This window comes from Orbicella faveolata, unplaced genomic scaffold (genome assembly GCF_042242905.1).
Source record: "Orbicella faveolata isolate gen_17 unplaced genomic scaffold, um_ofav_v1 contig_26, whole genome shotgun sequence".
In the NCBI taxonomy this organism is placed as follows: domain Eukaryota; kingdom Metazoa; phylum Cnidaria; class Anthozoa; order Scleractinia; family Merulinidae; genus Orbicella; species Orbicella faveolata.
In genome coordinates, this window is record NW_028301554.1 from 19,522,675 (window position 1) to 19,539,532 (window position 16,858).

General features: G+C 39.9%; 1 protein-coding gene and 1 long non-coding RNA gene across 3 annotated transcripts; one reads left to right on the forward strand and one right to left on the reverse strand.

The window, feature by feature from the left end:
• Positions 1-674: 674 nt before the first annotated feature.
• Positions 675-3,185, reverse strand: LOC110066783 (zinc transporter ZIP3-like). Its single transcript, XM_020774023.2, has one exon. The coding sequence runs from the start codon at positions 2,991-2,993 to the stop codon at positions 1,992-1,994; it is 1,002 nt and encodes a 333-aa protein (XP_020629682.2). The 5' UTR covers positions 2,994-3,185; the 3' UTR covers positions 675-1,991.
• Positions 3,186-5,637: 2,452 nt separating this feature from the next.
• LOC149108456 (uncharacterized) lies at positions 5,638-12,395 on the forward strand. Of its 2 annotated transcripts, none has more exons than XR_016208963.1 (3): positions 5,638-9,021; positions 9,899-9,976; positions 10,936-12,395. It is a non-coding gene; the product is annotated as an uncharacterized LOC149108456 (long non-coding RNA). The 2 variants fall into 2 exon arrangements; XR_016208964.1 differs by lacking the exon at positions 10,936-12,395 and having other exon boundaries at positions 5,638-8,476; positions 8,881-9,021; positions 9,899-9,975.
• The last annotated feature ends 4,463 nt before the right edge of the window (positions 12,396-16,858 follow it).

The following is a 16,858-nucleotide window of genomic DNA, read 5'->3' on the forward strand; positions in this document are numbered from 1 at the left end:
GTACTCTTGAGTGGTGAAGTGTATACGCTGTTGCCATGTGCAATGCAGGATTCAAAAGTTGAGAGAACTAAATTCAACTTGCTTATCACACAGGCTACTCTGGGAGGGGGAGGGGGAGGGAATTCTTGACAAGACAATATTTTTACCTCCATCCTGCTGCACCCTATGCAAAAAAATTTTCAATTGCATGTCCAAACGAATCCTTTTCAACGCACCATCACTGAATATATTATCAACAAGTGCTCTCCTGCTCACTGGCAGTGATTATTCTCTTGTCAGCAAAGAAGGAACTGGTTAGCCTGACAAGGTAATAGAAGTTGTTAATACGGTATGTTTTTTCAACCTTTTCCCTTTGTGCAAAAAGGAGTCTCCACATCAAACTATTCATATGTAAACATGCCACCTACACATTCATTTTCATACGAATGAAACTCAATTTCATGTGAAACGTTTTGCATGAGGACTAGCCTCTTCCAGGCGTTCAGTTGGTTGGAGCACATTGCGAAGAATGGTGTGCGAAAAAATAAAAAAAGCGCAGCGAGCGCTGTTTCTTGCACTGCGCCCCAACTAACTGCATGCCAGAAAGAGGCTACATGAGGACCCTTTATGAAGTTCCTAATCAATAATACAAATGTAATTTGTTCCAAAGACCATAAAACCCAAACACAATAGCGTCAATTCAATTTCTTTATTATCTTTATTATTATCATTTGGAAAAAACTTATCTCACAAAATATTTATATTTTTATTCATGAATTTAAAACTTTGTAATATGTTATTCAACAAACTTCTTAATTAATATAAACATGGTAAGGATGAACATCTTGGAGAAAAAACAATCTTACACGGTGGAATTATACACAAGCTGTCGTATTTGTTGATTGTTCTCTTTGTACTCATGCCATGCATAGCAGGTACAGACGATCAAATGAAAGGGTACTGAGGTGAAAAACTAATTGTTGAATATCAAATAAAATCTGAAATTGAGAAAACAGATGGGATATATTTTTTTTGTACTACACAATTCATGAAAAACTCAAATTTGAAGAATAGCATGAAGAAATATAATTACAATTTTTCAAAGGTATTGATAATTGTTGTACTTGGCTGATTTATGACATCTGCAGCTTTCCTGATTTTAGTAATTACCGTAGTAATAATTATTGTAAATAAGCATGCCAGTTTTTCTGTAAAGTGGCAAAGTTCAGTGGTAAAGATATGAAATACTACCTTAAACAAGATGAGCTAACATTGTCTTTACAACTTGGAAATAAACATGTTAATCTAACATCAACATCTTTCACACAAATATATCACTTTTCTGAAAACTTGAATGTCTTCTAAAAAACTAAAAGAACTCTAAAAAACTAAGAGACCCCTTATTTCTTAACACTGAGAAAATATAGATTTGAATATATAGATTTTACGAGCATACTTAAAACATGAAATGGCAAAATAAAAATGGCACTGTGGGTAAGGGTCAATGTGAGATGCAGGTGTTCATTTTCACTTGAGAGTTCAAGATAAGGGCATTCAACTGCATCTTAGAATTCTTTGTTCCAGTCAATTTGAAATAAGCCTATCAGGCTTTTCAAGGTGAACATCTTATTCACCTCAAGGTTAACTTTAAATTTTTGAACAGTGTTTCACAACAATTAAATTAAGAGAAATGTAATAATTTAGGTAAGCCCAATTAAGTACCCATAATTTATAATATATATATATATTAAAAAACTTAAGTAACAAGTTAATCTCTGTTCAACACATATCACGCCTATAATAGAGACCCTGCCCCGCCCCCCCAGACCCAAACAAAGAAGAGTGGGAGGATAGATAGCTCTAAGAATATAATATACCTCTAAAACCTTTACTTTCCTTTAGCAGAAGCACATAGGGGCTTAAAAGAGATTTTAAGGTAGCTGAAAACAAATTTACTGAGTGCACAGGTATATTTTTAAAATAAGTTTTCCTTGGAAACTGAAACAGTATCACTACATAGAGCCTGAAGCTGCCATGGCCAGTAAAGCAGTAGAATTCTCCTTTCCTGAGTGAACATCATGACTTTCGTGTTCTAAAACATTAGAATAGTACAAGAGTCCTGTTACAACTGAGTAGCCCACTATCATGGACAGAACCTTGAGCAGGCGACTGCCACGTTCTGCAAGCTCCCGCTGGAAGATTTCAAAGAAAGTCACATACAAAAATGTCCCATCTGCAATCCCTTGTAAGATGCCCGAGGCAAAACTGCTTGATTGTTCACTAGAGCCGCGTAGTACCGCCATACCGATCGCTATTCCTATCGGACTCATTACAGAGAACAGAACGGCTGATTTTACAACGGTTTTCGTTTCCATCTCGTGTTGCACCAAGTTCACGCTGAGAGAAAATGCAATTATCGATTTGTGGATTACGATAGCTACTGCAATCTGCACCAAACGATCAACGTCTGTAATGAGGCCAAGAGCTAGACCTTCGAATATTGAGTGCATCGACAAGGCAAGAATCAAGATATAAACCCGAAAACTCGATTCCCCTGCTTTGGTTTTCTTTCGCTGTTGAGGACGAAAAGAACTGCTCGAAGAAGAATAAAAACCGTCCCCTGCTGACCGATCACCTAAAAGTGGTTCGTTGTGGCTGTGGCTCCCGTGAGATCCGTGCAGCAATGAAGAATCCTGAAATGTGTGCACTATCTGCTCTACAGTCAAAACCAGAAAGAATCCAACACAAGTCGTGAACTCAGCTACGGGAAAAACCGTATGGATGCCGGCTAGATTGAAAGCTTGCTCATATTTGTCTCTGATCATCGGCAGCAGATCGAGCAAGCACGTGGCGAAGAATACTCCTCCTGCGAAACAGTTGCAGAGGCTGAGGAACCGTTGTCTTACGTTTCCCTGTCCTGTGCTGGGTCGAATTTTCAGAGGAAGGAGACCGGCGAAGAGCGTGAGTAAAAACAAAATGGCGATTGTAATCCCCTTGATGCTTTCGTCATCCATCTCGTTTCGCGAATCTTGCTAAATCTTGGAATACTGAATAAGTCCCGGAGAAAGTCAAGGAAATAGCTCACCTCTAACTATGATGATATTTAGGGTCTCGTGACGAATACGTGCAAGGAATTATGATAGAAAAAGAGTATGTGTAGACAATGTTTATGTACCGGTTTTCCAAATAAATATCACGAGAAAGCAGCCAATAACATTCGAGCATTGCAATCACGAGAGAATGACGCAACGTCAGGTTACTTTTGGTGAATTCCTGTGAAGCTACTCATATATACAATAGAACCCCGGTAGCTCAAACTTGAAGATCGGGAAATGACTGTCAAATATGTGAACGGTCGGTTGCACTTATTAAAATCAAATTACTGTAGTGTTAGTTTTTACCGATTACAGGACAAGAAAAGCTAATGGGATGACTTCCGTGGTGAGTTACATGAACCAGAATTCGAGTTATCGGGGTAAATTTTTATTAAGGGAAAAGAAATTTAGTTCGAGTTAGCGCGGAATTCGAGTTATCCGAGTTCGAGTTAACCGAGTGAAAATAACTGAAAAGTGGGGTCAAATCCAAATCCAAGACTTGGTTCGAGGTAGCAGGGGAGTTCGAGTTATCCGAGCTCGAGTCACCGGGGTTCTACTGTAGATCGCAACCAGACGTGGATCGCAACAAAAACTATTGGTAGCAATCGTGTGTTTACTCGCGACAGGAAATATAAATGTAACCAAGAATTGCTGGTTGAATGAAAAATCGTTTGCCTCTGTTTCCAATTAGGTCGGTAAATGTGGTCGTGTTCCTTTAGGAAAAATCAAAACAGTCTACCGCTCCGGTGAAAGTGCATTCCTTTAAAACTAAGCAAACTAAAGTTGTTGAAAGCGGAATTAACTGCTTCGAGGAAGGGAAGGACGACGACTGCTCGAAACTGCATTATTAGCGCTGAAACACTCTCTACAGACGTGCGAAAGTAACAGTTGCGGAAGTAGTTGAAAAGTTTTTTGGGAAACCATACTTACGGTCCCCCACCCCTAATTATTTCGGCAAGCCCGGCAACTTTTTGGCAACGTTTCGCGTTTCAAGTAAGTGGTTTTTTTTTTGTTTTTTTTTTTTCATACCGAGAAACTTCTCATTCTGATAAATCAGAGCAGCTTCTAGTGTTTATATTGGTCTCACGTGAGGATTTTCAGAATGTTTCCCGAAGGTATAGAAACGATTCCGGACATTTCCGAACATTTAATTAACAGGCTTCCGAATGTTGCCGAAGATTTTAGAGGAAGATCCAAATACCGTTTCGACTTCTTATCGCTTTAGAATGAGCAGCAAACGTGGCGACATCGGTATCTTTGCCTGTGAAAGAAACTTTTACGCCGCACTGGGCATATAGTACGATGAATATCTGGATATTCACAATCTCCGAACAAAATTCAAGTTTCCCAGTCACTTGGAAATAAAACCCAGAAACTGAACTACAAGTGTGAAATATCGCAAACAAGAAAAATAATCAAGGCAAACCTTACACCAAGGAGTAGAACAACAAGAAAAGACCTATCTGTCGATGGGCATAAAATAATGGGCCCACGGGGAGATAGGCTCGATTTCAGCCGCTCTTTCGGGTCCGGTCTACGTTCCTCCCCGGCTTCGGGGAGGCTGGTAATCGAGTCTAGAGGGTAGACGGAGGCCTGTAAACTGCCAGTGCTGCTAGCACTATGTTAAGTCTGGTACGTGTACACGAGACTTTCGAGCTATACAACTGTTGTGTCCGGCTTCTAACAGTAAAATTACAAGCCATGTTATCTAGATTACAACACCTGTGGCTTGGTAGTATATGAAATATATATGTCGTAATCAAGTGTGTTTTCGGCACCCCGCATGCCTCTTAGGGGGCTGTTAGCTGGCAATGCTCTGCGAGTTTAACAACATCACCCAAGTTCCTATTATTTAACGGCTCGTGCGAACCGCTAGTGTTTCTTCCATTACGTCGGGGAGAATAAACGTTTTTCGTAGATAAAATTTTTCTGTGTGTTATGAAGTTATTATGAAGTTTTGGGGCCTGAACTTTTGAGACTCACGGGACGAGAACTTGTGATCCGCAAAGGGCCTCCCAAGGGTATCATGACTTCATGGGTTTCTTCCTTGATACAATTAACTGGCTTGAAATTTAGTACATCAAGGAGGAAAATTGTAACAATGAAAGCAAGAAAACTAAATCTGGTTCATCAACAGGTGAAGTCAAGAGGTACAACGTTTCAACTGAACAGGCTCCCAGCGAGGGCGAAAAAAAGTCGGCGAGCGAAGCGAACGTAGGAGCGCTAAAAAAATGGCGATCGAGGAGATCCAAACGTGGAGCCTGTTCATGATATTTGGCTCATTCTAGTAATAGCCTCACCCGTAACGTATATACCCACCAGAGGGTCTGACTTTTCCGGTCTGATGTCTGAGTTTTTAGCACATCCGTCGGTTTGGTGACGAAACACTAGCGCTAGGTAAATTAAAAGTGCAGTAATTGCGTTCGAGAGAACGCAGTTCTACTCGGGTAATGCGGCAAAATTCGATTTTACGTGCATGTATCTTTCTGTGGACACCAATTCCCCCCCCCCCCCCCCACCTCTCCGTCTCCGCCTCCCCCTCGCTGGCCTAGATTTCGGTGCGCAAATTATGTAACATAAACCAACGAAAGTGTTGACATAGGAAATGAGTCAACTCCCACAGGATTGCTTTGGTACACCAACATGTCCTCCGTTTCTTTGTTTCGGAAATGAAAATGCCCTGTAGCTGTTCGCCCAAAGGACTCCCAAGACCAAGGCGATTCAAAGTCGTGTTCATAGACATAATAATTGTCCTAGTTTTGGTAATGAAAGCACGTCGTCTCGCATACCGACGGAACAGGCATCGTTTTTGTCGATTTACACGATCAGTATAAAACACGGACTGCGGACTACGGATACGCTGCGTTTTTTAAGCATGGTACTGGCCATGCGGTTGAATGTTTAAATGTTTAGGCTGGCCTTGTCCAGCCACATTTATTCTTTTGCTTTTCGAGAGACCAATCTTGACACTTTGTCTCCTTGCGCCCCGAAATATGTGATGTGGCAACGCGTGTTTCGGGGCGCAAGTGAATTCAAAGTACGGAACTTGATATAGTGCACGGGTCATTTTGCAATATTATGTGCGTTGGTTGTTGGGCTGGCGTTACATATCTTCGCTACACAGTGCTGACGAGCCCCAAGAAGGGCGAAACAGCTGTCCACTGTTGCGATCCTACTTTATCGGTTCTTGTCATGTTGGTGTCTCGAAACGTTTTTCACGTAGTACCAGCCTTGCAGTCTATTGCTTGTTTTCAAAGTGTCTGTGAAGAGATTTTGAACGACTAGTAGATTTATACGAGGGCGTAGTTGACTCGGGCGGCGCCCTCGCCAACTATCACGCGATAGAAATCTCGAGCTACAAACCCTCTCGTATGCACATGCTTTGCGATCAATTCATTTGTTTTCGCTCCTGCTGGAGGGTGGCCAATTTCACGCCCACCTAACAGCTCAGGTACAAAATGCTGTTCCTAGAATTTTTGCTTTTTTAACATACCAAACCTATCAATACTCGAACGCGCTCTTTCATCTACGGTTAATACTAGTTTAACTTATTGCCTAATGTTCTTAGAGATTTTCACGTGATGTTCACACAGAAATAACACGGCACGAAAAATTGGATTTACTCTAAATTTGATCCTGGTCAAAGTCGAGGTCAAATATGATCATAGCTTTGATCCAAACTTTGACGTGCATCAAATGTATGTCAAAACTGTCATGGCTTTGCCGATACATTTGATCCATGACAAAGAAGAGGGCAAATGTGATGTTAACTTTGACTCCACCTTTGACCCACGTCAAAGGAGGAATCAAATATCTTATGGATTTGCTATACATTTGATCCCTGTTAAAGGTGAGGTCAAACATGTCAATAACTTTGACTTAAGTTTTGACGCGCATTAAAGGCGTTCAAAGACACCACGGCTTTGCATACCTTTGATCTCTTATGTCAAAGGCGTTCAAAGGCGTCATGGCTTTGTACAACTTTGATCCTACGTCATGTCATGTCAAAGGTGAGGTCAAATATGGCCATATCCTGCGACTCCTCTTTTAACGCCCTAATAGCCTGCGTTTTCTTATTTTTTTCTGTTTTAACGATTAAATGAAAGCTTGCTTTCTTGCCAATGTGTATTTTTTTAATAAAAAAGTTTTCACTTGACCTGGAGGTGGCACAAGAAAACAGCTCGAAAACAGCGGGAAAAACGTGGCTGCCAGTGGCTTCCCGCATTTTTCTGGCCGATCAGAGAGAGACTAAAAGTCAACGAAGTCGGCTGTGAGGAAAGCAGACATTTTTCTTCATTTGGCTTCATTATGGCGGATCTGGTGAAATTTTCACTGTGTTTTGGACCAGGAAAGGTAAGTCTTTGAATTTCGTTCATTTGTTTTCAATGTTCAGAGAATAACGGAGTTGAAAAAGTAAATTAAACGCAGCAATGGCTACATAAAGGAATAAAGAGTTATGAATTGCGTATATTCATAGTAGGACAGATCCTCGGCGAAAACATTTTGGTCGAAGATTAATTGCACTTGACTGAATCTCAGTTCATCGGCAAAGCTCTTCGTTAAGAAAAGACAAGACTTTATTTTCAATTCACATATACTTATTTACAAAAGTTGACAAAGGTAATATTTTTTCCTTACTCAGTCAAGTCTTGTGCATTAAATTGAAGTGTCCATTATAGCATAGATTTTAGCACGACCAGTGCTTGAAATAAACGTAACTCAATAATTAAGCTTAAACTTAACCCTATCTTCGTATAAATTGTTGTGCACTATGCCTCTGGTAATTTCTGAGCTTAAGCAATTCCCTTGAAAGAAAGCTCATGTAGATGTAAAGGAAATTTGCATTGAAGGAAAAACTCAGTCAGCCATTCATGACAAACCATCTCGACCTGACTTAATTATTATATTAATTATACCATTGAAAGAGTTGTTGACTCTGAAAATTTAATCTATGGATAAGTTTTTGGTTTTGTCTCTAGTTACCATTCTATTGAAAAAAGCTCTGTTTGTCGCCACAGTTGAAATTATGATGATGTTTGTTCATTGATGTTGATAAATGACTTCACTGGTGTGAATTTAACAAATCGAATGTGGTTTAGCGGGGTCTGCACTCTTATTGACAATGATACGCATCATCACAGTGACCAAAATGTTGTGGACTCGTGAAACACAGCTGAGTGAGTCCACAACAAATTTTGACCACTGTGATGACAATCAGTTTGCAAGATCAGTAGCAACTGTAGTAAAAATATGTTTTGATATTTGTTGTATCAGGCCTATGAATCAGTCATTTGGAACTCCACTATCTCCTGGCCACCCCCCCCCCCCCTCCCCCCACCATGAACTTGCCAGGCATTTGACATTTTGAACTGTCTCCTGGGCTAAGAATGGTGTCATACCAGGTGATCAAATGCACCTACCCTGTGACATTTGCAAAACTGAGTAATAGAAATATAGATTGAGTATCTATGGAGTGTCGATTGAGTATCGATCAGGTGTTGATCGAGTGTCGACTGAGAGTATCGATCAAGGGTATTGATCGACACTCGACCATGGATGTCTTTAGTACACATAATCCAGCTTATCTTTAGTGGGTGAAATTGTTACAATGTTTGATAAAAATCAAACTTGCCATTAGTTGCAAATTAAAAAGCTGACCTCATAATAATATTATTATGTGACCTCTCTTGACTGTACCAATAGTTTTAGAGTTTCATGTCTTGGTCTTTTGAGCAGTAGACAATTAAATGCCAATTAAAAACTGACTAGTGGAAATTTGCTTATGAATGTTGTTTTTATCCTTCAGCTAGCCATTCTAGGAGAACTGAAGATATTAACAGAATAAATTGAGAGAGGATACAATATGCAACTTTGTAGTTCATATAGTCAACTCAGATGCAGTTTAATCATGCAGTTCTCCAAAGTGTGCAAACATCACAACATTTTGGTAAGTAACAGGTTGGAATATTCATTTGTTATAATTTCTATATTTTGTAGCATAGACCATTTATAACTTCTTCAGCCACAACTTTTTGTATCTTTTTCCAGCAAAGAAAGTATATAAATAGATTTAAAAAACCTGGCTATAATTTATTAATATTATTTTAATTGATCATTTTTATTATAGTCTCATCACTCTGTGAAAAAAAGTTGTTTCTTTTTGGTTCATTTAAGGACATTGAGTGAGGAAATGTTGTCTTTCTTATGGGTCAAATACATCAACTGGCTCACCTGGACAAAAATTAAGAAATTAAAATGTTGTTGAAAACATGCAAGGGATGGGAATCTTTTTGGTAAATGAATCAAAGTTTGCAACCAAGTCTCAGGAAATGTTGGTTTTTGATTGGTAAAAGCTGAGTTTTGCATCTAAATTTTGTGTGGTTGTCTGCAATATCAACTGTTTTGGTTTGGCCATCAGGTTTCCAAACCAAATTTTTTCAAGCAAAATTAATAATATGATTAATTCATAACTATTGATGGGATCAGTAGAGAATTTAAGGTGTAGAGGATTTGATAATAACTTAGTAAAAGTAATTGACAAAGGCCTTCATTTGCTTTACTCAATTTAAAATTTTGTTGGCAAATTTGTCTGGATAATGGCCATTTCCCTCTATGAGATGCGGCTGCTGGGAGTCATAGTGGTTGTATTCATCATCTTGCACTGGATTTTTGTTTCAATGAATGCAACAGCTATGCGATTCCATGCAGGCATGTCTCATGTTAAATTATTCAATTTCAGGAATTTTTTTCAGTGGAAAAAAAGTGTACAAGTAGTTGCTAACTGTTGATATGTTTATTGCTCCTTTTCACATATGATCTACAAGGAAAATAAGGAAAAAGATAACACTACTGATCATGAAGAGATCTGTGGAAATTACACAGGAACAGCAATATTCCCAAAGGTGTGTGTATTCCTCATTTCTTGTCACAGTTTATGTCAGATTTGTTGGTTTTTTAGATTGCTATTTTGCAACCATAAAAGATCTTTGTTGTGAGATGTCTGTAAGAGACAGGCAGACAGATGGACTGGTGAACTGGCTTTAAGCTTTTTGTTTATTTGTGCCAAGCTGTGCACTTTTAAAATGACCCCAAGTCTTTGTTCTCTTATGAAATTCTAGCTGGGGATAAGCCCTTGTTCAGCCGGTGAAATTAGCTTGTTAAACTGGCTCTTAATGACATATCTGTGTGACCAAATCTCTAAGTAGAATGGAGAGAAATACAAAAAAAAAAAGGCTACCAATTGAGTCCCCTCTTCTATGCATGACTCATGCATTTCTCTGAAACGTGTTATGCACTCTGATGAAAATATTTGTCCACAGACAGTACCAGTTCCCAGATTAGCAAACAGTTTTCTTAGAGCAAAGCTCAAGAAAAACCGTGAGCTTTGAGGAGCACATAATGCGAAAGACATATATCCTTACATATTTTTAAAGTCAAAATATGGAGCTATTGTGTTAATTATCCTCAGTCAAGTATATTACGCAACACACTGGATCTTTTGAAAATGAGGAATATTACTCATATTTTGCCCGGTTTTACCTGGGGCATATTCGGTCACGTGATGCATTTAGACCAACCGCGTGAGCGAAAATATGTTTATGGACTACAGACAAGACTATTTTCACCGTTCTTTTGTTAGTGGACTGAGTTTAAGATTAAAATTCCAAATCTGCGGTAACATTAAATACATATTTGCTATTGACAGAAGCACAAACTATTCGGAGGAGGAGTAATGATCTGATTGGTCACGTTTTATTATTGTGATATTAGCAAAAACCATGGGTTAACTTTAAGGAATAGAATGCCAAGATTCACCCTTAATATTCATTTCCAACGTTTTTGTCTGTTTACTTCTGTTTAGACAAATGCGGACAAGCAATGGTTGACAGGATGGACTTATCCAGTGAAGATGCATTAATTAATTTCGTCAACGCCTTAGACTTTGTCAAAATGTGTCTTCCCTAGAAAGCATGGGGATTCAGTTGGCATTGACCCCAACAAGGCAGTTTAACCACTTTGATGAGAAAGAAGTGGAAGACACTGCATTCTATTCCACTTATAATGCAAGAATTAGCAAGTGCAAGCAGCAGAAAAGGAGAATTGCCAAAACATTGGGAGTTCCATGCAACGGACTGTACGTGCCATCTGGAAAGGAGGCTTTTACACTAGTTGACTTTTGTGCAAAGTTTGCCATATCTTTCCCGAAATTTTGCGGTTATCCTCTCTATTGTCTAGTCTGGTCTAGTAAATTTAAGGAACTGAGAATTTAGCCATAGTACTTCAATGTTAGATAATTGCGCTTTATACCATGGAAAATTTGTTGACTGTTGTTTTCACGATAGATAGAACAATGTTTTCCTCATGATCAGTCGCATTACGTGTAGTTTGAAACCAAGCCTGTAACGTGGCTTTTTGAAATCTGAAGCCCAAAACATTTATGTAAGGTACTTGAAGGTATTTACTCTTGATAAAAACGGGAAAAGAAATTAAAACTGAGATGAATTAAGTTGAGTACATTTATTTTCCTAAAATCAGGTGCAATGATCTTTCCGAGCCGCTTTTCCGTTAACGTTTGTCAAGAGTTTTGGTACAAAATAACCTTATTAAAGCTGACATAATCTTCAAAACTTGTCAGACATAAAACAAGAGTACGGATATGATTGCATCCTTCGTATGCGGTGCTACAAAGCTAGTGTAGCAAGCAGAAAAATGCGTATAAGATGTGGATCGCGCGAAACGTGATCAACTGTCGCGAATCGCGAAAGAGGAGCGCGAGCGAGAAGTTCGGGCGAGACGCGCGAGCGCGGAACGCGCGGAGCACCTTTGACAAACCTTTGGCCTGCGTCACAGCCATCTTCGACCACGTCTTTAGCAAACCTTTGACTGGAATCGCAGACAAATTTGATTACACTTTTGACCCGCCTTTGACAGTGCGCAAAGGCGTATCAAAGGATCACTTTTAACCCTAAAAACACAGGCGTTCACAGGTGAGTAAAAACGGCCTTTCACGCCTTTGATTCGGTGGTAAAGGTTTATTCACAGATGATCTTTGATTCGCGTCACAGATCGTCAAAAGCGTGCAAAGGCGACCTTTACAAAACCTTTAACAACTCATTTGACGCGCGGTAAAGGCGATTTTTCGTGCCGTGTAAGTGAACATCTTAATGTGGCAGTTTCGTTTCAAATTCCATTGATTCCTTATTTAGTATTCAGTTATAAAATAAATAATGTGAGGGTCGTAACCCATAATCCCCCTAGAGTTGTAACTCCCATAAGCCATTGCGGTATGAGTGTAATAAAAAAGAAAGCACATGGTCGAAAGTGTTGACTGTGTTTGGGGATTAGTTCGCTGTTTCTCACTCGAGACGCTGTCGAGATCCTCCTTTGAAGCTCTATCGGCGAGCGAGTAACAATAACTGATACAATGTATCTTGAAAACTCGAGCTCATGGTCCGATAGCTAGGAACAGCGATCGGTATGGCAGTACTACGCAACTCTAGTGAACAATCAAGCAGTTTTGCCTCGGGCATCTTACAAGGGATTGCAGATGGGACATTTTTGTATGTGACTTTCTTTGAAATCTTCCAGCGGGAGCTTGCAGAACGTGACAGTCGCCTGTTCAAGGTTCTGTCCATAATAGTCGGCTACTCAGTTGTTACAGGACTCTTGTACTATGCTAATGTTTTATAACACCAAAGTCCCGATGTTCACTCAGGAAAGGAGAATTCTACTGCTTTACTGGCCATGGCGGCTTCAGGCTCTATGTGGTGATACTGTTTCAGTTTCCAAGGAAAACGTGTTTTAAATGATATACCTACAGTACGCTCATTAAATTTGTTTTCAGCTACCATAAAATCTCTTTTATGGTAATAATCTCTTTTATGGTATTCTCTCAGTCAGTAAAGCGCGGTATTGTGAAGTGTCTGTACGACCGGGCTAAACGTCTCGTGACCAAACCATCAGTAATCGCTGGAGAGAAGAAACATCTGCCATCTGTACTTGTTTCTAACGGATATCCCTCCTCGTTTGTGCAGAAGATCACAAAGGCACGAACAACCCCAAGAAGAGAGCCCGTCGCGGAATTTAAATCCACCGCCGTTTTACCTTATGTTCAAGGAGTTTCGGAATCTCTCCGCCGCTGCCTAGAACAACAAGGCATTCGCACCGTCTTCAAGTCCGACACGACACTTCGGTCACACTTAGTGCGACCAAAGGACACCGTCAACCCGGCTAAACAAGATGGTGTTGTCTACAGGATTCCCCGTGAGTGCGGCAAAGTCTACATCGGAGAAACAGGCAGATCTATGCAGGAGAGGATCAAAGAACATGACAGGGATATACGACTCGCCCGTACCCAGACCTCCGCCGTTTCTGAACACACCCACGAGACCGGCCAATATCCTATCTGGAATGAGGTCAAGTTTATTGATCGAGATCCTCACTGGTACACACGTAGGGTCAAGGAAGCTATTCACATAAGTCTTCACCCTAATAGATAGATAGATAGATAGATAGATAGATAGATAGGTAGATAGGTAGGTAGGTAGGTAGGTAGGTAGGTAGGTAGGTAGGTAGGTAGGTAGGTAGGTAGGTAGGTAAAAATCTTTAATTATCCACGGTACAAAATTCGTCAGCTTTAAAAAAATACCTATAAAAATACCTAATTCTGATATAATGAGAAATATTTAAAATAAAAAGCTGCTTTCCACGAATGCCGTGCCTTACAGTTCTTCTTTGAGTAGTCGTTTGAATTGCCCAAGGGACTCTGCTTCCCTTAAGGGGGTCTTATACTCTCAGATATAAATTTTTCTCCAGAAAACCATTTTTTTGGAACATGAAGATTCAACATCCCTGTCCATTTGCAAATCGTATTTTGAAAAGATTTTCCTTTAATTACTCCTGAATTTACGTTTATATTACGAAATCTGAACACTTCTAGCTATATTTCAACATAGCAACACCCATAGCAACCATTGTTTACAGTCTAAAAGTACTCACAAAATGGATTCAGTTCTGTACATTTTAATGATACTTTACACAAACGCTTTAAAGATGTGTAGTTATGAGAATTTTGCATCGTGGTCCTGAACATTGTTTCTTCTACCATCTTATACGCTCCTTATACTTGGTTAACATTTCTATGACTGGTGTGTATTCGGGTGTTCAATGAAACATTTATGTAAAACCTTTAAATATACCCCTCCCCCTGCCCCTAACTCCCCCCCCCTAGTTCACAGGGCTAATTTGGGCTCGCGGAGACCGAAGTAAAACTTTAAAGCCTTATTTGTCAAAATGACCAAATAGACGGATCATCAATATCTCGCACACGATATCTCCACTGGGTTTTAACCGAATGTTGTCAAATTTTCAACATTGATAAATGACACAATTATCTAGGTCTTAAACCTGCAAAATTTGCAATTTATGAAATTTTTCCCTGTTATTTAGTTAATATAAGTAATATTAGTTAATATTAATATACTTTTTCAACATTTCACGAGAAAAACCCCCTCAAAACACTGTTTTCTGAGGTTTGTCTCCTGGACAACTTGCTTATGGACAGGATGAATTTAATTCCATACTTCTCGAACCATTCATTATTACGTTATCGTGTTTATAATGAATACCACTTTTTAACACTAAGGAGCTAGTTATTCATTAACTATCGTGGCACGTGACCTGGAAAAGCTCATATTTGAAGTCAGAGTGCAAAGTCCTTTAACGTGATACCAAAACTGTTCCATAGAGTTGTTTTGCAAAAAAAAAAAAATTTGTAGGTATAAGACCACCTTAAGTTACAAGGAAGACTGTTCCAGAGAATGGCGCGACTATAGCTAAAGCTATTTTTGTAATAGTCTGTGCGCGGTAATGGAACATTGAGTTTATTCACAGAGTCCCTTAGGTCATATGCGATTTCTCGCCTTTCAAATTTAGAACTGAGGTAGTCTGGAGCCAACCCGTCCAGAGACCTGTAAACCGTCGTAGCTCTTTGAATTTGCTGCTGGCAAGCTAGATTTTTCCACCCTAGAAGTTTGAACAGGTGACCAGCGTCTACGTCATAGTTTGAGTAGGTCAAAACGCGGGCTGCTCTATTTTGTAGCTTTTGTACCTTATTCCGTAAAGTTATCCCACAGTTTCCCCAGACAATAACATCATAATAACATCAACAGGGATAGTAGAATTGAAATTCCTGAAGCATCGATGCCCACGATCAAAAAACACAACAGGAGAACGGTACAACAGCGGACCACTGAGGGAACAGCTACTCGTCGGAACAGTGGAACAATAGGAGGATCGAAATGCACCAATCACAGCCGACCTTTGTGATATAAATGATACCGTGCAATCAGTCGACCTTATCGCCTGAAGAAGACTAGCAGTAAGCAGTCGAAACGTCGCGATCTACATCTAAAGAGACTACATCGTGTGACAAACGATAATACACTTTATTATCAGAGGTATATTATATTCTTATAGCGATCCTCCCACTTTTCTTTGTTTGGATCGGGGGCGGGGACGAGGGGGGGGGGGGGGGAAAGAAACCTATAAAATGATAGCTGTACATATTCAGTAAGTTTGTTTTCAGCTCCCATAAAAGATCATTGGCTCTTGTGGCGCCCGCCGAACTACCCATGACGAGAGCTGGCCTTTGTTTCACTTCCGAAAGCATCCCCTTTGACCAAAATTGGCATCATGCACTTATAGCCTCTGTTCATACTTGGAGCCTGAGCACAGTGCCCGAGAACGATTCTCAGTGGGGACTAATATAATGTGAACTAACCTTTTTTTAAAGTACTTTGCCCGGGTACAAGGTTTCGACTCTGGCACTAAAAGATACTCAAGTACGTTGGAGTACCGGCCCAGTGTCTGAATGCAACACTATTTTGTGCGTGTACCCAGGCACCAGTGCTCCGTCATCAAGTCACTGAGAACACTGATTTATACATTAGGTCTGCTGGAAGAAAAGATCCTTCCAGTGATACAGGAAAATCCTTAGAAATTTGAATGAAAAATCCGAAGGAAAATTCCTCTCTACTGCACTTGGCTACAGTAATCCTTGGTACGAATTTCTCGATCGATGATTCTTTCTCGGGAATTCCTGAACTGGGGCAAAACCCAGCAAAAGGCCAACAACTGCAGCAAAAGATGCGAGTCTATTTAATAGAGGTTTTGAACAATAGAAATTACCAAAATAAAATTCATGTTAGAGTTGGAGTCCGCTTTCGCTAGTAGAGGTGTCCGCTGTATCCGGAATAGGGGCTCGTTATAAATGTAATACCGTGTGCCTCCGTTTCAAAACGAGTCCTCGTGCAAACTTTTGATATGCAAATAAGCTTGGTATATATGATAAGGAACGTGCTGGTGAAACATACTCTCCGCATATGAATGGTTACGCACGAAGACTCGGTTTCACACAGAGGCAAGGGGAAATAGCCTATCAATATGAATTTAGCGTAATGTGTTGTGACCGTTCAGATATTATATTTGAAAATGACCTGGGGTAGCCCGCCAGTGACGCATTCGTTTTAGGTAAAAATCAATCACGGATTCATTATTTCCCAAACAGAATGGAACTGAATCCCGGCAAAGAAGAACTGAGTGCGTTAGTCTTAAAATAGGTAAATTTTCCTTATTGACTGCCCTTAATTATCAACATTAAGGGGACAGTGAATGGGCTGCGCGTGTGCAAGATTGCTTTCTCCACATCGGCTTAAAATTCCTCTGGAGAGGGAATATTTAACCGTACTGTGTTGAACTAACAGAAAGTATAATTCTCAAAACTA

What these genes read in the sequence shown, in the direction of transcription:
- LOC110066783 (XM_020774023.2), bottom strand. Translation starts at nt 2,993, where the DNA reads ATGGATGACGAAAGCATCAAGGGGATTACAATCGCCATTTTGTTTTTA.